At 41.7% G+C, this 23,327-nt stretch overlaps 2 protein-coding genes across 3 annotated transcripts in view; one reads left to right on the top strand and one right to left on the bottom strand.

The window, feature by feature from the left end:
• The window catches only part of mtmr2 (myotubularin related protein 2), a 51,542-nt gene extending 30,986 nt beyond the window's left edge, over nt 1–20,556 (top strand). The window contains exons 7-16 of one of the 2 annotated variants that reach the window (XR_010004047.1): nt 1,415–1,498; nt 4,306–4,455; nt 5,051–5,239; nt 5,657–5,842; nt 7,853–8,059; nt 14,053–14,145; nt 15,189–15,302; nt 17,324–17,500; nt 19,022–19,274; nt 20,233–20,556. Coding sequence is in view for 1 of the 2 variants with exons in the window: in XM_062974562.1 (XP_062830632.1) it covers nt 1,415–1,498; nt 4,306–4,455; nt 5,051–5,239; nt 5,657–5,842; nt 7,853–8,059; nt 14,053–14,145; nt 15,189–15,302; nt 17,324–17,500; nt 19,022–19,183 (1,362 nt within the window). In the remaining variant the exon portion in view is untranslated. Of the gene's footprint in view, nt 1–1,414; nt 1,499–4,305; nt 4,456–5,050; nt 5,240–5,656; nt 5,843–7,852; nt 8,060–14,052; nt 14,146–15,188; nt 15,303–17,323; nt 17,501–19,021; nt 20,157–20,232 lie in introns of those variants that run through there. The other variant, XM_062974562.1, reaches the window with a different exon arrangement.
• cep57 (centrosomal protein 57) overlaps nt 19,278–23,327 on the bottom strand; it is a 32,422-nt gene continuing 28,372 nt past the window's right edge. The window contains exon 11 of the mRNA XM_062974564.1: nt 19,278–19,641. Coding sequence (XP_062830634.1) covers nt 19,414–19,641 — 228 coding nt within the window. The 3' untranslated portion in view covers nt 19,278–19,413. The remainder of the gene's footprint in view (nt 19,642–23,327) is intronic.

Genomic DNA, 23,327 nt, shown 5'->3' with positions numbered 1-23,327 from the left:
TGCCTTTCTGTTCATCTGGCAAGATGTTTTTTTCTTCAAGATATTATTATTATTATTATTATTATTATTATTATTATTATTATTATTATTAAAAACCAGCCAACAACAAAATTGAGCTCTGTGGCCAGCTAGCAGTGGCAGTAGGAGCAATATGGGCATGATCTATCCCCTTTCCCTGTACATTTGCAGGAAAAAGCTGATCACGCAGGTGCCCTGTCTGGACAATGGATCAGAATGAGCTGGTCCCGATACAGCTGTACCAACTTTCTCAAAGATGTGGGATACTCCAGAGCTTTCTAGAAACTGTGTCACACAACTTTGTCTAAAGTGGGGTGAAGCTGGGTCAACGCTTAAAATCACAGGATACAAACTGAAAGTACCCTATATACTCATGCATAAGCTTAGAAATTTTAGTTAAAAAGTCAACTCAAAACACCTGGGTCAACGTATCTACACATCAATGTGAGTACTGTATCTTGACTCTAATAAAAAAGGAAGTATCCCCAGATTGTCAAAAGGCGAGAACTTAATCCAGGCCTGGGCAAACTTCGCCCCTCCAGGTATTTTGAATTTCAACTCCCACAATTCCTAACAACCTACTGTTAGGTAATTGTGGGAGTTAGTCCAAAACAACTGGAGGGCTGAAGTTTCCAAGCCTGGCTTAGTCCATCCTGGAAGACCTAAAGGTAGTACTGACCCCTGTTACTCTCTCCACTATGGTGCTGCTTCTGGCTTGTTTGAATGCTTGGGTGAGGAAATGACAGCAGTGAGTAAGAGGGCTTACACTCTGAGACAGCCTTGTTGGTTTCCACTCTCCTTGACTTATCCACGGGTCCATGTAAAAATCCATAATTTTTGGCCCCAAGGCTTTGCCCTTGAAATATACACACGGTCGACTGATACATAAGTATATATAGGTTTTGACTAGTGCAGACCAAACATTAGTTGTAAGTTCTACATAGCTAAAGGGGACTGGAGGATCTGTACAAAATTCAGACATCAAGCATGTCATGGCTATTTTGAAGTGACAAACGATACAGGTACACCGATGTAAACCTATGTGCTCAAAAGAGTAACGTCTGCATGATATTTGTTTCTAATACATCTTCTATGTTTACGCTGTTGCACTAGAATTCTTTCCAAATTATTCTGTCTTCAGGCGGCACTTTCAACTTTATTCCCGTCGGGATCTTGTAGGTAATAGATCCGAGAACAAAGGAAGACAGGGACACATACATTGATGTGTTAATTACAATGTACAAAGACAGATTTCTGAAATGCTCTGCGTTTCTTTCATGCTCCAGTGTTATAGAAACAAAAAGACTACATGAAAATTGTTATTTGAGATGCCAGATAAAATGGAAACTTGGTTGAAAAGAGTTGAATGGTCTCTTCCCTCTCTTTTGTTTTAAAGTCTCTTTTTGCATTTGAATACAAAGAGGTTTTCCCAGAAAATGGTTGGAAGGTTTATGATCCTGTTTTGGAGTACAGAAGACAGGTAAGAGCTTCTATCCATTTCAGGTTGCACTTGTCTCTCTCTAGCAAACTTTATTCTTTCCAATCATGGATCCTATTGAATAATCTCAAATTCTTTTTTCAGAGTTCAGAAGTCTATGATCTTTATGCAAAATCAACACACTTTTCTCTGTATGTCTGTTGAGGCCAGTTTATGATGGTGATAAATATTCTAGAATGCAGGTGGGAAATCTTTAGCATGAGGGATATTAGCAATGTGTACATTTGTGGACAGTGAGACTCCAGGAAAGAGTAAGGGGTCCTTTCGGCTTAACTCTAGTACCAGGCTGTTATCCTTTCTATCATGTAAGACAGATAATCCCGGCTCACAAAATTAACAGTCAAACAACCCCAAAACTTGAATAGTTATAGTAGCAGATGTTGGAGAAATGTTTATAAATGACCTGCAGCAACCCCATAAAAATATTTGTCACTAACACTCTATGAGCTCTGGTGGCTTGTGACTTTGTTTCAGTATGGGAGCAAATCCATTCTGGGCTTTAGAGACACTTCCAAAACATTTGAAGAAGCTTACAGTTACTTAGGTTAGCTCTAAGCTGTATAATTAATTCAGTTTGCCTTTGGCTGCTTCGACACAGCCATTTAATCTGGTCAGGACATGGATGAAAGAGAATCAGTTCGATATGGAGTGCCTACACAGGCACCTCACAATACGGATGAAAGCTGCAATGCTGGTCACAAAGATCCGCTGATTGCAAATCAATCCAATCCAAGGGATAATTTTTATTCCTACCTCCTCTGGCAGGATGTGCTGAAAAGAAGCAGTCTATCTGATGAGAATCAGTGCTAGCCCAATTAAGGGCAAAGCAAGAAAGGGAAAGTGATTATTCCCATGGAATGCTGCAGTTTCCTTTTCGAGGAAATGTGCTTGTTTACTTTTCGACTCAAGTGTGTATCTGGGTTCTTTCTCTGAATGCCTGTCAGGACCCAGGCTGCAGAGCACCAATAACCATACACAGAGGCCAGAATCTATCTAATATCTTTATTGAGGAAATATATAAGGTTAATAAAAACAAGTGTAGAATATAGTTCAGAAGTAGACCTTTCAGGAAAGGTCAAATATAGTCCAGGAAAACAATGTCCAATATGAGATATTAAAGTCCAAAGTTGTAATCCAATAACCGAAACACCCACTTTGCCAAGCAAAGTGAGGGGAAATGACAAGGTCCTTTAGTCCATGGAGCTTGATGCAAGGCTGGGAAGCAAACTAGATTCTTGGCAAACAAGGCTTGATTCAAGGCAACAAGAAGCGAGGAGCAAGAACAGGGTCCGTGGCGAAATCCGTGGCGAGGTCCGGGGAACAAGGCAGGGCTGGAACGAGAGCAAGGTCCTGGAAACTGGAGTAGCGTAGTCCACACACAATCTACTCCCGAAGCTGACGAATTGACTCCGCAAGGAATCCTTTGTGGCCAAGCATCTATATAGGATCTTGTTTTCCCGCCAAAGCACACTTCCTCTGGGGAACAAGAACCGAAACCTATACTGTCCAGATGCAGGACTCCTTAAACTTTCCCAAGGGAAATAGACTTAATCATCTAATTGTCTGGCAGCTATCCGGGCGCTTCGGCGAGTCGCCTCCCGCGCGTGTCTATCTTGATTATAATAAAGACGGCGAGAAAATGGGGGAGATTTCTCCTCAAGGCTTGTTTGTCTGACTTCTTGTGGGCAAACATCCTGCAGCTGCAAGGGCTCCAAATCTGGCAGAAACGGTGGGAAACCCAAGTTTTCCTCTTCATCTGTCACAACAGTACTAGGAACGGGACTACATGGCCCATAAGTCATCACAATGCCTCAGCATTAGCCCTTTCCACACAAGTGCTCTGCAGTTTGCTTCTGAATTCCTGCTGTGCATTGTATATATACACTGATCACCTCACCAAATTTTGTGGCTTGATTCAAAACTTCCAGTGAGTTTTTTTACACTGTTTCCCTCTGAGTGCATATTGCAGCTCACATTGGATGTGTATGTTTTGTAAACACCTCAACCTTGAGCTGAGTTAAAGCGATTTTAGTGCCTGTGTAGAAGGGCCCGTTGCTGTTTTCCCTGTGATATCGGTCAGGCTTAATGAAAGTAACTTTTATTCATGGTCACCAATACATACCAAATGACTAGGGCAATGAGAAAATCCACATAGCTATAAGGTAGGCCCTCCAGATTAAGGGTGCAGGCCTCAAGAAAGTGGAGGAAATACAATTTTTTTAAAAAATGGAGTGAACACCTCCCTAGGAATCTGTCAGTCCACAAGCATTACTCTATGATCAACATCTGCCAGGGCCTATAAATGCTTAGATAAATGTTCTCTCTAGGGATTCTAGGTCCTTCAGCATGACCAGAAGTTGACTATAGAGTTAAGCTAGAGATTCTAGAATTGACTAAAGAGGAAACAATAACCAAATCTTTGACCAAATCAAATCCACAAAAGTTAAACCTGCGGATGTGGATAGCTGACTGTACTAATTGTGCCTTTGGTAAGAATGCTGCAAGTCAACTTTTAATAGGTATGTACCATATGTGAAGTTTGATAGCATTACTTAGTAGAGGAAGAATCAGATGTATTTGGAGTTTAGATGAAATAAAGGTGGATATATGTATTTTATTTGCTACGTCTTAATTGTTTTATGTGCTAAGCATAGTTTTATTCTAGGTATTTATTAATAACAAGTAAATATTAAAATATATAAATATATACTATTAAAACAAAGTAATTACTGCTCTTAACCTCCGGTACAGGAGTAAATTTCTAACCAGCTGCATTTCTTCCAATGCAGGGCATTCCTAATGAAAGCTGGAGAATGACCAAGGTCAATGAGCAATATGAGCTTTGCGATACCTACCCTGCCTTTCTTGTAGTTCCTGCTAATATTCCAGATGAGGAATTGAAGAGAGTGGCTGCTTTCCGAACTAGAGGGCGCATACCAGTAAGTATGGCAGAGCAAGGTGACTTTGAGTCGACTTTATTCATGTCTTAAGATGAGGAAGGCCAAAGAGAAAGCAAAAATGCAATGTACATTGCAAACAGACCTTGTTCTGGAAAGGTAGAAATTCTCTTATTATCTTGCTCTAGAGCAGAGTGAGAAATGTTCAGTCTTTGAAGGGAAGCAACAAAAAAAAATAGTCTGCCTTCGATATCCAGATTCTCTCTATATAAATTCAGTCATCCATGGTATTTAGAAAATATTTTCAAAAGCAAACAGTTTTGCCATTTTATATAAAGGATTCAGGTTTGCTACACCACTGTGTATAATGGGACTTGAGCATCCATGGGTTTTTAGTATCCAACCAGGTTCTGAAACCAAACCCCAGCAGATAACAAAAGTCCACTCTTGAGGCCTGAACTTATAAACACCCTACTGTTCCATACTTAAAGGGAGATGGCAATATTTTAAAGGTCAGTCTAATACCCACAGTGGATATACCCCTCCATTAACATGGAAGCCATCAGTTGCCACTGAAATTAACTTGGCTATTTCACCTGTCTTTTGTTTTGTGTCCAATTCCTATTTCTTCTGCAAGGTCTTGTCCTGGATTCACCCGGAGAGCCAAGCCACCATCACTCGCTGCAGCCAGCCCATGGTTGGAATGAGCGGCAAACGGAGCAAAGAAGATGAGAAATATTTGCAGTCCATCATGGACTCCAATGCCCAGTCCCACAAGATATTCATCTTTGATGCCAGGCCAAGTGTAAATGCCGTCGCTAACAAGGTTGGGTTATTACAACTCTATCAGCTCCTACAGCAGAAAAAGGCAAAGGGTGGCCCATTTGCAGGGATCCCAAGGGGTCAAATTATATTTTTTATAAAATGCTTTCCATAACAGTTGGCTTTCCTTCCTCCATAATACCATCCAGGATAAGTTGGGGGAGGGGGGGGGGACACACAGTTTGGCCAGATTTTGCCCTCCTTTTGGACCATTTTAGATCCAGGAAAGACCTCTTCAAGTTCTCCTGGGAGACTAATGTGGCTCCTTCATATCCCACAATTGTCCAATCCTCTGCTAGAAAATCAATAATGCTGACAAATCTAATCAGAATTCATAAAATTTCTAATACCCAGTACAGGATGGGTGGGTAGTAGGATCTTTCCTAGACAGAGACAATCTAAAGTGTATCTTCCCTTGCAGGCTAAAGGAGGAGGTTATGAAAGTGAGGATGCCTATCAGAATATAGAGCTGGTCTTTCTGGACATCCATAATATTCACGTCATGAGAGAGTCATTGAGGAAACTAAAGGAGATTGTATATCCCAATATAGAAGAGACTCACTGGCTGTCTAATTTGGAGTCAACACACTGGCTAGAACATATCAAGGTATGTTGAGTGGTGAATGCATGTGGCTATCCTTTGGGATTCTTACTACGAATAGTAATTATACCACTTTATTTATATTCTGCCCTTCTCCCCGTGGGGACTCAAAGTGGATTACAGTATAAACAGATACAGGCAAACATTCAGGGCCTTTGTTACAATACAATGAGACACACACATACACAGTCAAAGGCAAAGGCTTCATTTATTTATTTATTTTGTACCCTGTTTTTATCTCGTATGGGACCCATAAACAATGCAGTTAGCCCTACACATTTGCAGGTTTAACTTTTGCTGTTTTGATTATTTGTGGATTGGATTAATATGTTATCTCTAGAATCTCTAGGCCCTCCAACAAGACTCTGTGGTCAACTTCAATTGACGTTGACCATAGAGTGACGCTTAAGGACCTAGAGTTTCCTAGCATTTAATCTCTGTTGTATGTATTTTAATAAGTATTTTGTAGAAATACTTTTTAATATGTATTTTTATAGAAATAGATTTTAATATGTGTATTTATAGAATTTTTACAATCTTCGTGTTTTAATTATGCTGTAACCCACCTCGAGCCACGAGGCGAGGTGGGTAAGAAATAAAATTATGATGGTGATATTATTATTATTATTATTATTATTATTATTATTATTATTATTATTAGCAGGGGCAATTTTCTAGGAATTATTAAGTCTTTTAGTGCAATTCTGGAAAATCTAAAGATTGCTAAAGAAGTGTTCTCCCAGGTTTTTAAAAAAGTGGTTTTTAATTCATATTTTTTCCACTATTGCATGGGTCCTGCATCCCTAATCCCCAAAACTAAAATAATCTGTAGTAGATTTTTAAAAAGAAAAGTAACAATTATCAACTCAAATATATTAATTTAGAATATGTTATGAGAAAGCATATCCATTGCACCGCTGAGGCAGCCAAACACTTATTTAAATAAGATGTGTTGTCAAAGGCTTTCATGGCCAGAATCACTGGGTTGCTGAGTTTTCCAGGCTATATGGCCATGTTCCAGAAGCATTCTCTCCTGACGTTTCATCCACATCTATGGCAGGCATCCACAGAGGTTGTGAGTTCTGTTGGAAATTATGCAAGTGGGGTTTATATATCTGTGGAACCAGGGAAGTCAGCCACAGCAGAGCACTTGATGAACCAGCCTGAACACAGCATACTATTTGAGAAAACATAAATGCTGAACCACTCTAGCAACCACCATGTCAGACTACACAGAGAAGCCATTGAAATCCACAAACATGTGGACAATTTCAACAGAGAGGAGGAAACCATGAAAATGAACAAAATCTGGCAACCAGTATTTAAAAAAACTGTAAAATCAGGACAATAAATAAGGAACAATACTCAGAAGCAGAGGAATTCCAGACTGCCATCAATCAAGTGCCAGTTAAGATCTCCCAAACAAAGGATCCTCCCACACAGCAACAACCAGGCTCTGAAGCTGCAAGGCTTTTCAATGCTAATCAAGGTGACCAATTGCAACATTCACACTTGCCTCAAACATACAATAGTTCTTTCTCCCACCCTGGACATTTCTCAGATATATGAACCCCACTTGCCTAATTTTCAACAGACCTCACAACCTCTGAGGATGCATGGCCTAGATGCATTCATCAGGAAAGAATGCTTTTGGAACATGGCCATACAGCCCAGAAAGCTTACAGCAACCCGTTAAATAAGATGATTTTTCCTTTCAACAAAAAGAGAGCAGAGACGTAATCTTAGAAGATAGTTTTATAGTCTGGGAGCAGACATCAATAAGGCTCCCTCCTTAGTCTTCACCAATCAGTTTTGTTTATCAGACTTTATTAGTATGGTTTCAGCAGCCCAGTACTTAATCCCTCCTGGTAAAAATTTCCAGGCTCAGTATGACTGCTTCTAATAGCTAGAAATCAATTGTGGTTGTTAAGCAGATGGGCCGTTCCATGGACTTCCTTGAAATCCTTCCCTGTTCATAATGAATATTACAATCACAGAATGCCCCTTTTAACCCAGCTGATTCTTGCTGGTGCTCTCCGGATAGCCGACAAAGTGGAATCAGGGAAGACCTCTGTGGTGGTGCATTGCAGCGACGGCTGGGATCGGACCGGCCAGCTCACCTCTCTTGCCATGATCATGCTGGACGGCTACTACCGGACTATCCAAGGCTTCGAGGTGCTGGTGGAGAAGGAATGGCTGAGCTTTGGGCACAGGTTTCAACTGGTGAGTTGGTGACCTCTGGAGGGATTAACACAAATGCTGTTGTAGGCTTGAAAACATAGTTGTTTCAATGCGCTTTTGAATAAACCAGCTTGCACTTTATTGCACAGTCCCAATCATTCCTGCCCGGTTCCTAGCACTTTATTCCACTCTGGTTCTATTATCCACAGTTGCACAGCCTGCCCCTTCCATGCAATTTGAACAGTTCCACTTTTGCTCTGTAATTGATATGGCTGTGCATTCATTTTAAGATGGTTTAAATAATTGTTTTGCTATGTTTTGATCTTGTAGTTTGTATTGTGTTTTAATAGTACATCAAACTGATGTTTTTAGGGCTTGTCCCCATGTAAGCTGCCCCGCGTCCCTTCGGGGAGATGGAGGTGGGTTATAAGAAATAAATTATAAATTATTATAGGCATTACTCTTAAATGATTTAAGACAGAACTTGGTAGACATTCGAATCGTTGCCTGGAGATTAGCAAGGCCTCAATTACTAACAAGAGCAGCAACTAAAAACTTTACACCTCCTGAGAAAGAATGTTAGGGGGAATATCAGGGCCAAATCCTACATTGCGCTTATCTAATGTAAATCTACATGGTACCTAGTGGTTGCAGTAAAGTACCCTTCCATTGAATTCCCAAATCCACAATTCTCCAAAATCTGAAATTGTCCGCTTGGATAGCTGAGACTAGTTATTCTTTCTAAATGGTTCAATGTGCACAGGCTTTGTTTCATGCACAAAATTGTCAAAATATTATGTACAGCATATATGAAGCATGAATGAATGTTGTGTTTAGACTTGGGACCCATCTCCAAGATCTCTCATTATGTACGTACATGCAAATACCGATTTTCAAAATCTGAAAGAAATCTGAAATCCTTTTGAACAGAGGCTGGATGGCCATCTATCAGGGGTACTTTGATTGTGCTTTTCCCACGTGGCAGGCAGTTGGGCTGGATGGCCCATGTGGTCTTTTTCAGCTCTATTATTCTATGATCCAAAACACTTCTAGTCCAAAGCATTTTGGATAAGAGATACTAAACCTGTACATTGTAACCAGTTATTTATCTGCTATTGTGTTTGCTTATCGTGCAATGGGTAATGAATACTCAGTAGTACCTATTTCTTCAGTCCTAGTGAATCAAGTTGTAATAAAGACACTGATAGATAGTTGTGTAGAATTTTAAAATGTATGACTGAATTCTCATTGGTTAATCCCAACTAGAGTAGACCTATTGAATCAACACTAAGGTAAATCTGATTCAATGGTTCTTCTCTAGTAAGGATTAACATTAGGAATTAGGTTTAAGGGAAATGATTACATTTCCTTATGCAACTGGAAAGTGAATACAGCTGTACAGTAACCCAAAATGTATGCCCACATCTGTAAGGGAATGTATGCAGATATATGGCACCAACAAGATTGCAGTCCAGGTGTGGATTTTTGTGTGAAAGGATTTGTGATATCATTTCTCATTGCTGTGTGTTTTCAAGTCATTTTCCAACCTAAGGCAGCCCTTAAGGCAGTATTTCTCAACCTGGGGGTTGGGACCCTTGGGGGGTCGCGAAGGAGTATCAGAGGGGTCGCCAAAGACCATCAGAAAACACATATTAATTCACAGTGTTCTCCAGAAGTAGGTGAACTACATCTCCCCTAAATCACTATCAATTCCTCCCAAATCCCTCCAGTGTTTTCTGTTGGTCATGTTGGTTCTGAGTGGGAAATTTGGCCCAATTCTATCGTTGGTGGGATTCAAGAGGCTCTTTGTAGGTGAACTATAAATCCCAACAACTGCAACTCCCAAATGTCAAGGTCTACTTTCCCCAAACTCCACCAGTGTTCACATTTGGGCATATTGAATGTTTGTGCCAAGTTTGGTCCAGATCCATCATTTATTTATTATTTATTTATTTACAGCATTTATATTCCGCCCTTCTCACCCCGAAGAGGACTCAGGGCAGATCACATTACACATATAGGCAAACATTCAATGCCTTTTAACATAGAACAAAGACAAGACAAACATAGGCTCTGAGCGGGCCTCGAACTCATGACCTCCTGGTCAGAGTGATTCATTGCAGCTGCTCTCCAGCCTGCGCCACAGCCCTCCAGACTGCAAATCCCACCAGTCCAAGGCTTACACTGCAATAAAAAAACATCTGGAGGGCAACATAATCATCACTCTTCTTCTGGGTAGTGGTGTCCATTGTTCTGCCAGGTGCCTTGGACTTCAGCTCCCAGAAATCTTGACAACTTGTCCAAGCCTCCTGGGAATGGAATCCAAAACATCTGGAGGTCCAACATTGGACACCACTGTAGTGTTTCTCACTCTGCTCCTCCAGATATTCAGGACCCCACCTCCCACAATTCCTAACAGTTGGTAAACTGGCTGGAATTTCTGGGAACTGAAGTCCAAAACACCCGAAGGAGAAGAGTTTGAGAAACACTACTGTAGAAGGTCACCTATCAAGGCATTGGGACAGAGTTGGAAGGCCTTCTCAGTAGTTAACACGTCAGATGGACAGTGCAACGTTTGTGCAGAAAAAAGGTCGGATTGTCTCCCGAGTTAATGTTCCCAAGTAGATAGTATAGATAAATTCATTGGTATCTGCATCAAAAAAGTCCACCCAGCCTTCTTCACAATCCAGAGCCACATGGATCTTCTTGGGTTTTTGTCCCAAGATCAGAGGGGTGGGCTTTGGAGAAGTAAAAGCAGTGACTTGACCAGGTGAGGATAAATCACTGACAGATTCCCCTACAACCCAGATCCCGTCACTAGGGTTAAAGTCAACAGGCCCTTTCCTTGTTTGAGTTCACAATGCTCTCTGGATGTAGGTGAACTACAACTCCAAAACTCAAGGTCCATGCCCACCAAACCCTTCCAATATTTTTCTGTTGGTCATGGGAGTTCTGTGTGCCAATTTTGGTTCAATTCCATCATTGGTGGAGTTCAGAATGCTCTTTGATTGTAGGTTAACTATGAACCCAGCAAGTCCAACTCCCAAATGACAAATCAATCCCTGCCCACAACCCCACCAGTGTTCAAATTTGGGCATATCAGGTGTTTGTGCCAAATTTGGTCCAGTGAATGAGAATACATTCTGCATATCAGATATTTACATTATGATTCATAACAGTAGCAAAATACAATTATGAAGTAGCAACGAAAATAATTTTATGGTTGGGGGTCACCACAACGTGAGGAACTGTATTAAGGGGTTGTGGCATTAGGAAGCTTGAGAACCACTGCCTTAAGGCAAACCTGTCGGAGTTTTCTTGGCATGATTTGTTCAGAGCTAGATGCCTTTGCCTTCCCCTGAGGCTGAGTGGGACTTGCCCAAAGTCACTCAATGGGTTTCTATGGCTGAGCAAGGATTTGAATTCTGGTTTCTATCTAATAACAAGTAAGCTCTAATGCTGAGCAAAACTTGCTGAGGGATGCTGTATTCCTTATCTTGCAGAAAAAGTTGGCCTGCTTGAAACTAATATTTTGTACCTGGTTCTGACTGATGGACCTTAAGGATCTGATTTCAAAAAATAGGTCCAGGAAGCCTGAAATCAGCCACCATCTACTTATTTGAATAGACATAGAGCACACAGAGAAGATAAGAAGCTACTTTGCAGGGCTATCAGTCCCCAAATCTCCTTGTAAGCAGTCTTGTTGGCTGGGGGATTCTGGATGCTATGATAAAAAATTATTTTTTCCTTAGCTTTGTGAAAATAGACAGCCAATGTTTGTTTGCAGCTGCTCAGACTCTGTTGGCAAGAGAACAAGAAGAGTTCTAAAATGCCTGGCATAAAGAGAAATGGCTGAAGAAGGCTTGGGCCATGAGTAATGCAACCACATTAAGTCACATGCTGGAAGGCTTAATGCTGTGCCCAGATATTTCAGTGACTGGGGGAAGTGTTTATAGCTCTTTTGAATAAAGAATACTTGCATGACAAAGTAGCATGTGCAGCTTCTTTCTCTGATATGGATGTATCATACTTTTTGCTCTCCTTCCCACCCTAAAATTTGAAGGCTGATAGTTATTCTTCTTCCAGCAAACTTTTGCATATTTAAAATACATGCTGAAATTGCTGCAATTCAGATTATTTTCTTTGTCGACTATAATGTGGTGGTTGCCATTTAATATCCTTTTAAAAGATTTATTCTGTTCTTTAAAAAAGATAGTAAGGAGCTATGTTATATTGGGGGAGGCTATTAGTCCTTCTGGTCTGGCATTGGATGTTCTTATAAGAAGCTCCCTACGTTCTCTGTCAAAGGACTTTTCCATGTCCTAATTCTTTTTCCGTAGCCTCCCGTGGTGCAGCGGGTTAAACCACTGAGCTGCTGAACTTGCTGACCAAAAGGTCCGCAATTCGAATTCGGGGAGCGGGGCGAGCTCCCGCTGTTAACCCCAGCTTCTGCCAACCTAGCAGTTCAAAAACATGCAAATGTAAGTAGATCAATAGGTACCTCTCTTGTGGAAAGGTAACAGCGCTCCATGCAGTCATTCCAGCCACATGAACTTGGAGGTGTCGATGGGCAACACCGGCTCTTCGGCTTAGAAATGGAGATGAGCACCAACCCCCAGAAAATCTTTACCTTTACCTTTAATCCTTTCCCCTTCTAGTTCAGTGATTATGAGGAATTACAATATCCACCATCCTTCACCATTTATTATGCTGCATGAAACTGATAGGAGTTGTCCTCCAACAACTCCTGGAAGATCATATGTCTCCCCATAACTGATTTATGCTCTTCTTTTGCAATGGCAATATAGCCAGCAATCCACTGTGTCTGTTTTGCCCATGCAAAAGAGGGAAGGAAATGGGAGAAACATACACATGTAGCACACAGAAGGGAAAGGAGAAGACTCCCCATGTTTCCACAACATCACTTAACCTGCAAATCCCAGATCCTTTTCCTGTCCCTATGTGCTGCATGTTTGTGTATCTTCTGCTACTTCTCTTTCCTTCTCCAGGTGAAACAGAGATACATGATACTCAGAAAGGGTATCCACAGGGTGACATTAATATTATGGATGTCCATAACAAGAATATTATGGATGCCCAGAAAGACCAACTATCTCATCACAGAGCTTGGATCCACTTTACATACACTTTAAATCCACTTTAGGGAGGGGGCTTTAAACAGCTCAGCCAGACAGGTCCTGGGCCTCACCAAGCTACAAACCACAGAATTCTGCAGAATGCAGAAACCAAATTTTAGATGGACATGCTCTAGTGTGATGAGGCAGCTCCTCTATATTCTGATAGGCATCCTCACTCTCATAGCTTCCTCCTTTAGCCTGCAAAAGAAAACACACTTTAGATGTCTCTGTCTTGGTAAGACCCTGTCACCCACTCACCCTATGATAAGGCAGATAAATTATGGCCCTCTTGATATAGTTGGACCACAGCCTCCAAGACAGTGTCATCAATGGTGGGAGATGATAGGTGCTGCATTCAGCAACATCTGCTCCTCCTCTTCGTGCATGACACATGTGTTAGCTTTTTTCAGGCAAACACATGTGACACACTTAGCTCCCAAAGATGGGGCTGCCTTGTAACCATTAACACAGCAGCCTCATCCTCAGGAGGTGAACTGGGAGTGCAATTCATGGACCACAGTGCCAACTAATCCACCACTGCATCATCGGGAGCAAGCAGCTTGCCAGTAATGTTGCTTCTGGTGCTATCATGCTACAACGCCCAGTCATGTACCACAATGTGCCCTCAGTCTGGCTGGCCACATGGGGCAACCATATGAGGTGCATCAGGGCAGCTCTGGAGCACTTTAACCTTGATTACTCAAATAAGCATAGATGCATCATGCAGCCTTAGACTGTAACTCCTGTCAGCCACAGCCAGCATGATCAGTATTTGAGGATGGTTTAGTTTGTAGCCCAATCAATCCACCTGGAGGGCATCAAATCTTATACTTTTGCTCTGATGTTGGCTTTTTTGTTGTTGTTTTTGTTATTGCCTAGTCTGCTGTTTTATTTCAGAGAGTGGGCCATGGGGATAAGAATCATGCAGATGCAGACCGGTCCCCTGTTTTTCTCCAGTTTGTCGACTGCGTGTGGCAGATGACGCGGCAGGTACATAATCTGGGCTGGAAACAAAAACACCCCCATGTCTTTTTCCTTTGCTCCTTCTCTTTGCAGATATTGCCGAGGCCCCTTCTACACTGCTGTATAAAATCCGGATTATCTTCTTTGAACTGGATTAAATAATGTATAATGTGTATATAATCCAGTATATAATATAATGTGTATATAATATAAAGTGTATATAATCCAGTTCAAAGCAGATAATGTAGATGATCTATTATCTACTTTGATAATCTGGATTATATGGCAGTGTAGATCCAGCCTGAATCTGTTATTTTTTTATGCAAAAACTTCATAATCCTGTGTAGATGCATCTGGGAATAAATCCGGTCAAATCTAATGGGACTGGGTTCTGAGCAGAAACAGCATTGCATTGATCAGAAATAAGCTGTCCCTCCAGATATCCAGTTTTTGGATGCCTTCTAGTTTTTGGATGCCTCTGCCTTCTAGTGTTGAGTAGCAGGAAAACAGAAAACATTAACATAAAGAAGCAACAACCTTTCCAGGTTTGTGTCTGCTTTTTGTTTCCATAATCAAAACGTTTTTGTGTTATTTGGCACAAAAATTTGCTCTCCCGCTGAATTACAGCTTTCTACAAACTTTAGGAGGGGTGTGTGTTTGCATGGGCCTTTTCCAGATTTTGGAAAAGTTACTTTTGCTACTTCCAGAATTCCTCAGCCAACATTGTCATACAGTCATTCTGGCTGTGGGATTCTTGGAGCTATGGTTCAGAAAAGTAACTTTCCTAAGCTTTGGCTCATTTTCTATGTAGTCTTTGGCTTTCACCCAGCATACTTTACTGAATATGTAAAACAGTCATTTTTTTCCTTTGGAAAGCAATAATATGGCTTCATAAAGAGAAAGGTTGCCAGACAGAAATGCAAACAGATTCTTCATCAGGATGGTCCATTTCTTCCCAGATAAATGTTTCCCCGACCTCCAGTGTAAATTCTTTGCAGGAGTATGTTTTTATGTACTGAGTGAGAAGTGTCCAGTGAAAATAAGCAAATTGCACTGCTTTTCTTTTGAAGTTTCCCACAGCCTTTGAATTCAACGAGTGTTTTCTGATTACCGTTCTGGACCACCTCTACAGCTGTTTGTTTGGGACATTCCTATGTAATAGTGAGCAGCAGCGGGTGAAAGAGGTAAAAACCCAGATGCTCTCTTAAAAAGGAAAAAAAATGTTTTGCTTCTGAATTTGTGCCAACTTTAGGGGCCCTTTTTAACCTCTGAGAAATGAAGTGGGTTTGAGTTGTGTGAATTAGGGAGGTCTTTTCTGATCTCAGTCAATTGCAAGTTATAAAAATGCCTTCCTTGCAAAGGAGGGTGCAGAATCAAGTGAGCTCTACTTGGAGGCTGAAAATGCAGGAGTCTTAAATCAGGAATGTAAATCATACCCCTTCCTCCAGTTACCTGATCACACTAGCTTCAGACAAAATGTAGAGAAATTGTTTTAGTGAAGAGACAAATAGGATCTGGAGCAAAAATGTCACAAATGCATAGTGGTCCCTGTTCAGGATTCCTTTTCTTGTCCCAATTGTATCACAAAATCCTTGGTTTTTTACTGCCGCCGTGAGAATGGGCATTCCTCTTTAGTAATTTCCCCAGAAGACAAGGATGGCTAACATGTGGCCCATTGACTCTTATTGATTTTGTTATTGTTTTCACTAAAGAAAAAAGAATAATATGTCTAGAAGCCCCCAGGAAATATGAGCATTCTTTGAAACAGGAATGGAAACTCTATGGTTCTGCAGATGTTTTGGGATGGCAATTCCCAGCATTCCTTATCATTAAGTATACTAATTGGGGTTGCTAGGAGCTGCAGGCTGATATGATCTGGATGAGCACACCTCCTCTCTAAAACACCCCAGGCCCTGGAACCTTACTTTCAAATTTCTCAAAAATAATTTTTTCCTTGAGTGCATGTACACTGTAGAATTAATGCATTTTAACACCAGTTTTACTGCCATAGCTCAAGACTGTAGAATCATGGGGGTTGCGGCTGTACAACAGTGGTTCTCAATGTGTGGGCCAGAACGAAAATCCGATCTGCAAACCTCCTTCCTCTTTATTTATTTATTTTATTCAGTCAGTCACTGACTATTTTATTTTATTAATTTTTATTTCCACTCCTTTCCACAGAGCTGACCATTGCATTGGATAGACCACATCAGCTCTAGATTATTAAATATGGTTTTCTATGGGTGAGCAGATGGCAACGACTGGATGACATATGTTCTGTATCAGAAACTAGTGCTGATGTGGTCTATCCAATGCAATTTTCTGAATTAGCACCCCAAATAACCAAACCAAATCTAAAGTTGACCAAAAACTGGAGAGTGGTCCCTGGTCAAAGTGGGCCCTGGTCAAAAAAAAGGTTGGGAACCACTGTTGTACAAGGTCTTTGAGCCAAAGAATACCCATGCTCCACCAAATCACAAATCCCAAGAGATTGTAGCATCTGTGGATTAAACCATCAATGGCTTCAAAATATTTTCCCTCCCCCACCCCACAATAAAATCAAAGCAAACCTTGATGTTGCCATTTTATACAAAAGTACTATTTTAATATACCATTGTATATAATGGGACTTGAGAATCCATAGATGTATCCAAGTAAAGTCCTTGAACCAAACCTTAGTGAATACCAAGAGCCCACCTACCCAGTTTTCCATTACACGTTGCTCAGACAAAGTATGCTTAGTATTTCCCTCCTGAACTGTTTTCTAGTTTTTTTCTGGAGAAAGAACAGGGAAAGAGTGGGATCTCCATAGCATGTTGAACTGCTGCCCCTATGAATCCTCACGGTTGACTACATTATCTAGGGCTGATGGGATTAGGAGTCCAGAAACATCTAGAGGGCCAAAGCATCACTGACATTCCAAACCTTTGATCCTCCAGATGTTTTGCACTTCAACTCCCAAAAATTCTGAACATTGGCTATGGGGAAATAAAGTTCAAAAATCTAAAGGGTGTATCCTTGATAGAAATAATGTATTGGGAAATGACTGACTTTACAAATTCTATTATAATACTTACAGTGTTTAATATATATGAGCATGTGTGTATATAGGACCAACAACTGTGCTAAAGAGTTGCTGTAAATGCTGTCTTGTACAGTCTTGATATTCCTCCGGTATAAAACAACTCCTCTTATTACTTTCCAGGGCATTCCAAAAAAGACCGTGTCCCTGTGGTCCTATATAAACAACCAGCTTGAAGACTTCACCAATCCTCTTTATGTCAGCTATACCAACCACGTCCTCTATCCTGTGGCAAGTATGCGACATCTAGAGCTTTGGGTGGGTTACTACATTCGCTGGAACCCGCGGATGAAGCCACAGGTGAGTGGATGGAATGGGAGCAGAACGGGACAGAAACATTAGCCTTTCCCCTCCTTTTGCTATGTTCATTGGTGTAGCAGTTACGCTCAGCGAGATACTTATCTCATTAGCATTGTGGCACGAGACCAAGGTGGGAGGTGGGGATGCATTTTCCCAGCAGTTACATACAGTTGTAAGTTGTCCCTGTTGCAATGTAAAATATTTGGAGGTGGCTTGATCTTGAGTGGACAGTCAAGGCTCATTAGCTTTATAATGCACCTGTTCTGGGTAAAGATGAAAACTTCTATGAATGTTTATTTTTGTGGATTAATGCAGTTGCCTAAACGTGTGGATTGTCCTTCAGAAAATGGCTTTGGGGATTGGCATATTAAGTATGTATGTATTTACTAGCATGTATACTTGGCATAAAAGGTTAAACTGCTGAGCTGCTGAACTTGCTGACTGAAAGGTCGGTGGGTCGAATCCGGGGAGCGGAGTGAGCTCCCGCTGTTAGCCCCAGCTTCTGCCAACCTAGCAGTTGGAAAACATGCAAATGTGAGTAGATCAATAGGTACCGCTCTGGTGGGAAGATAACAGCGCTCCATGCAGTCATGCTGGCCACATGACCTTGTCTACTGACAATGCCGGCTCACAATGTCAACATGGCAAAGGTGGACAGGCTCTTTTTATTGCTCTTTTCTTCCTTCCTGTCTTTGTAAGGATTTGTAAAAGAGACCCCATGGTGTTGTGAGTTGACTGGAAAGGCATGTGTCGATAGCTGATTGGCTGAGCCAGCCAGGAGCCAGAATTCCGATTGGCTGCTGTCTCTAGCTTGGTGCTGAGACTAACAGTTTTAACTGCCATTTTCACCTCTGAGAGTGAAAAGAGCGCTGACTGAAAATGGTCAGGAAGGAAATGGTTGCCATACTCTCCAAAGCCTGTTTACTTATAAGGCAAATGAGGCATATTTAAAGACTGTTTAAAGGGACTGTTTATTCCCTATGTTCTCTGTGTGAATTCAGAAAAACTGCTATATATATATTGTTGCTGTGTTTGATTTTTTGAACTGAAGTAAAGATATTGTTACTTGTTACACAAGCCTGAGTGACACTTTATTATACTGCAGGGTTTATCTTGATTCAGAAACCGTGGTAAAGCTTCTATTTATTTCTACCTACAACCTTCAACAGTCTTCCCCTCATACACATGTCCCTTTTTCAAAAAAAAAAATCCCTCCACTCCATGAATGTTGTTTTTTTCCCCCATTCAGTCCAAGGTAATTCTTTTGTTTTTGTCTCTCTGTGATGACAGCAACGGAATGGTTCATATACTCTTATTTAGAGTCCTGTGGACCATGACTTCGGTAAATCTGAACTTCCTAATTCATGCCGTCTTCCATCATTCATGAGGAAAATGGTGGAAAAAAACCTTTTTAATATTCAAGTGTTTTGTTATGCTTGCACTTCTAAATTTAGTACCATGTGACTGATGATTGGTTTCCTGACCCAAGACTGAGCATAAAGCTTCTTCTGTCCCCATTAGGAACCAGTGCACAACCGTTACAAGGAACTCTTGGTGAAACGGGCAGAGCTTCAGAAGAAAGTAGACGAACTCCAGCGAGAAATCGCCAACCACTCCACTCCATCTTCGGAGAGGGCCAGCTCCCCCGCTCAGTGCATTACCCCAGTCCAGACTGTTGTATAACGCAATAACCTCTCCAGAACTATACCAACATCATGAGGCAGCTTTTCTAGAAAAGGAGCCTTAAAAGAAAACTTCTGCACTTAAAAAGCAGGTATTTTGGAGTCCATTCGCTCTATTTATTATGCTCCATCTCTGCAGGACATTTTATTAGGACTATAACTCTACAAGAAACAAATGTTTTACTTTACTTTTTTAAAATGCTTCTTATATATTATTAACCTTCTTGAGGGCTAATTATGAGGAAAGCAATTGCAAGCAGAACATTTGTAAATGGAATTTGAGTTGTTTTTCTGTTCTAAATTGGAGAACACGATGTACTCCTTTAACTGGAAGGATGCAAACATCAGACCCAAATGCAAAGGGTGGCAGGAGGGGAACGGGCCGATTCTGGTTGTGTGCATTGGGTTCTTCCTGTACCCTTTGTGAAGGAGATGCTGCTTAAAAACACTCAGAAGAATCTGAAAAACACACAGCATAGGATCAAAGAGGTGCATTGTAGAAAAGAGAAAAATTCTGATTTATACACCATTGGGAGTGTGGCTGTTGTTGAACAGAGGGCTTATCTCAGGCATGGGTAAACTTCAGCCCTCCAGGTGTTTTGGACTTCAACTCCTACAATTCCTTCAATTGTGGGAGTTGAAGTCCAAAACACTTGGAGGGCCAAAGTTTGCCCATGCCTGATTTATCCTTTTATTTTTCCCTATAAGCAAGTATAGGAAGTATGTGGACCTCCAGTTATTGTTACACTCCAGTTTTCATCAGGCTTACAAATATAGCCAATGGTAAAGGATGGTGGCATGCCACAATAAGGAACATCAACTGATAGTTTTTCAATCAGTGTAACATGAAAAAAAAATGTGTCCCAAACTCTTTGTTACTGTTACAAGAGCAGGGTAGTCAGCCTTCCACATTTGCTGGGGTCAGGGCCTCTGTGAAAGTGAAAAAACACAAATAAAAAATCCTATTTTTACAACCCGAGAGAACATCTGATTCTATCATCAACTATCATCTATCTACAAAGTCCAACAAATTCCTCACTTGCCTTGCAGATAATTTTATGGTCCAGAAGGTAGAAGAGGCAACAAGGGGATCAGCAACTCTTGATCTAATCTTAACAAATGTGGAAGACCTGATCAATACAGTTGAAGTGGTTGGATCCTTAGGGGCAAGTGACCATGTGCTCCTGGAGTTTGCAATACAAAGGAATGCTGAAACTAAGACAAGTCAAACACGCATTCTCGACTTTAAGAGAGCTGACTTCCAAAAAATGAAGGAATTACTGAGCGGCATTCCATGGACGCCGATATTAAAAAACAAGGGAGTTAAGGATGGATGGGAGTTTTTCAAAAGTGAAATACTCAAGGCGCAAATGCAAACAGTGCCAACAAAGAAGAAAAATAAGACAAGTGCAAAGAAGCCAGAATGGATGTCCAAAGAACTTCTAACTGAGCTAAAGCTCAAAAGTGACATGCACAAGAAGTGGAAAAGGGGAGAAATCACCAAAGAAGAATTCAAACGTATAGCCAACACCTGTAGGGAAAAGGTTCGCAAGGCTAAAGCGCAAAATGAGCTCAGGCTTGCCAGGGACATAAAAAACAACAAAAAAGGCTTTTTTGCTTACGTTGGTAGAAAAAGGAAGAAAAAGGAGGCGATAGGGCCATTGCAAGGAGAAGATGAGGTGATGGCGACAGGGGACAGGGAAAAGGCAGAACTGCTTAATGCCTTCTTTGCCTCGGTCTTCTCACAAAAAGAAAGCCATCTTCAACCTCAGCAACATGGAATGGACGAAGGATTGGGGGAAATCCAACCCCAAATAGGGAAACAAGTTGTCCAGGAACACTTGGCCTCTCTAAACGAATTCAAGTCCCCAGGGCCAGATCAGCTACACCCAAGAGTACTGAAGGAACTAGCGGAAGTTATTTCAGAACCACTGGCAATTATCTTCGAGAGTTCTTGGAGAACGGGAGAAGTCCCAGCAGATTGGAGGAGGGCGAATGTGGTCCCTATCTTCAAGAAGGGAAAAAAGAACGACCCAAACAATTACCGTCCGGTCAGCCTCACATCAATACCAGGCAAAATTCTGGAAAAGATCATTAAGGAAGTGGTCTGCGAACACTTAGAAACAAATGCGGTCATTGCTAACAGTCAACACGGATTTACCAAAAACAAGTCATGCCAGACTAATCTGATCTCTTTTTTCGATAGAGTTACGAGTTGGGTCGATACAGGGAATGCTGTGGATGTAGCGTACCTGGATTTCAGTAAGGCCTTCGACAAAGTCCCCCACGACCTTCTTGCAAACAAACTAGTAAAATGTGGGCTAGACAAACCTACGGTTAGGTGGATCTGTAATTGGCTAAGCGAACGAACCCAAAGGGTGCTCACCAATGCGTCGTCTTCATCATGGAAAGAAGTGACAAGTGGAGTGCCGCAGGGCTCCGTCCTGGGCCCGGTTCTGTTCAACATCTTTATTAACGACTTAGACGAAGGGTTAGAAGGCACAATCATCAAGTTTGCAGACGACACAAAACTGGGAGGGATAGCTAACACTCCAGAAGACAGGAGCAGAATTCAAAACGATCTTGACAGACTAGAGAGATGGGCCAAAACTAACAAAATGAAGTTCAACAGGGACAAATGCAAGATACTTCACTTCGGCAGAAAAAATGGAAATCAAAGATACAGAATGGGGGACGCCTGGCTTGACAGCAGTGTGTGCGAAAAAGACCTTGGAGTCCTCGTGGACAACAAGTTAAACATGAGCCAACAATGTGATGCGGCTGCTAAAAAAGCCAATGGGATTCTGGCCTGCATCAATAGGGGAATAGCGTCTAGATCCAGGGAAGTTATGCTCCCCCTCTATTCTGCCTTGGTCAGACCACACCTGGAATACTGTGTCCAATTTTGGGCACCACAGTTGAAGGGAGATGTTGACAAGCTGGAAAGCGTCCAGAGGAGGGCGACTAAAATGATTAAGGGTCTGGAGAACAAGCCCTATGAGGAGCGGCTTAAAGAGCTGGGCATGTTTAGCCTGCAGAAGAGAAGGCTGAGAGGAGACATGATAGCCATGTACAAATACGTGAAGGGAAGTCATAGGGAGGAGGGAGCAAGCTTGTTTTCTGCTGCCCTGCAGACTAGGACACGGAACAATGGCTTCAAACTACAGGAAAGGAGATTCCACCTGAACATCAGGAAGAACTTCCTCACTGTGAGAGCTGTTCGACAGTGGAACTCTCTCCCCGGGGCTGTGGTGGAGGCTCCTTCCTTGGAGGCTTTTAAGCAGAGGCTGGATGGCCATCTGTCGGGGGTGCTTTGAATGCGATTTCCTGCTTCTTAGCAGGGGGTTGGACTAGATGGCCCATGTGGTCTCTTCCAACTCTACTATTCTATGATTCTATGATTCTATGATTCTGCTGGAAGCTAAACATAAAATCACATTGGAAAGGCCAGAGATATCTGGAGAGGTGTTCTTCAAAAATCTCTAGGTCAGGCATGGGCAAACTTTCTAACTTGGGGGCTGCATGGTGGGCTGGAGCAGGGTAGTCAGGGCGGGAAAGAGGGGGTTCTCCCCAAGTGCCCTCCCTGCCCTTTCTTCTCCTTCCTCTTCCCATTGGCGTTTTTCGCCGCCGCATCACATTGTAGGCTCATGTTTAACTTGTTGTCCATGAGGACTCCAAGGTCTTTTTCACACGTACTGCTGTCAAGCCAGACATCCCCCATTCTGTATCTTTGCATTTCATTTTTTCTGCCGAAGTGAAGTATCTTGCATTTGTCCCTGTTGAACTTCATTTTGTTAGTTTTGACCCATCTCTCTAATCTGTCAAGATCGTTTTGAATTCTACTCCTGTCTTCTGGAGTGTTAGCTATCCCTCCCAGTTTGGTGTCGTCTGCAAACTTGATGACACCATATTGCCTACTCCTGATATAGAATTCTAGAGTTGAAAGAGACCCCCCAAGAGCCATCCAGTTCAACTCCTTGCCATGCAGGGAGGCATAATCAAAGCACTCCCAACAGACAGCCTCTGCGGAAAAGCCTCCAGAGAAGGAGACTCCATACACTCTGAGGCAGTCTATGCCACTCTCCAGAACGTTCTTCCTAATCTTTTCAGTTAAATCTCTTTCCCTGCCATTTGAACCCATTGCT

Source organism: Anolis carolinensis, chromosome 3 (assembly GCF_035594765.1).
Source record: "Anolis carolinensis isolate JA03-04 chromosome 3, rAnoCar3.1.pri, whole genome shotgun sequence".
NCBI lineage: Eukaryota > Metazoa > Chordata > Lepidosauria > Squamata > Dactyloidae > Anolis > Anolis carolinensis.
Note: the sequence above shows the minus strand (reverse complement) of the source record. Positions and strands in the feature narration are given on the sequence as shown.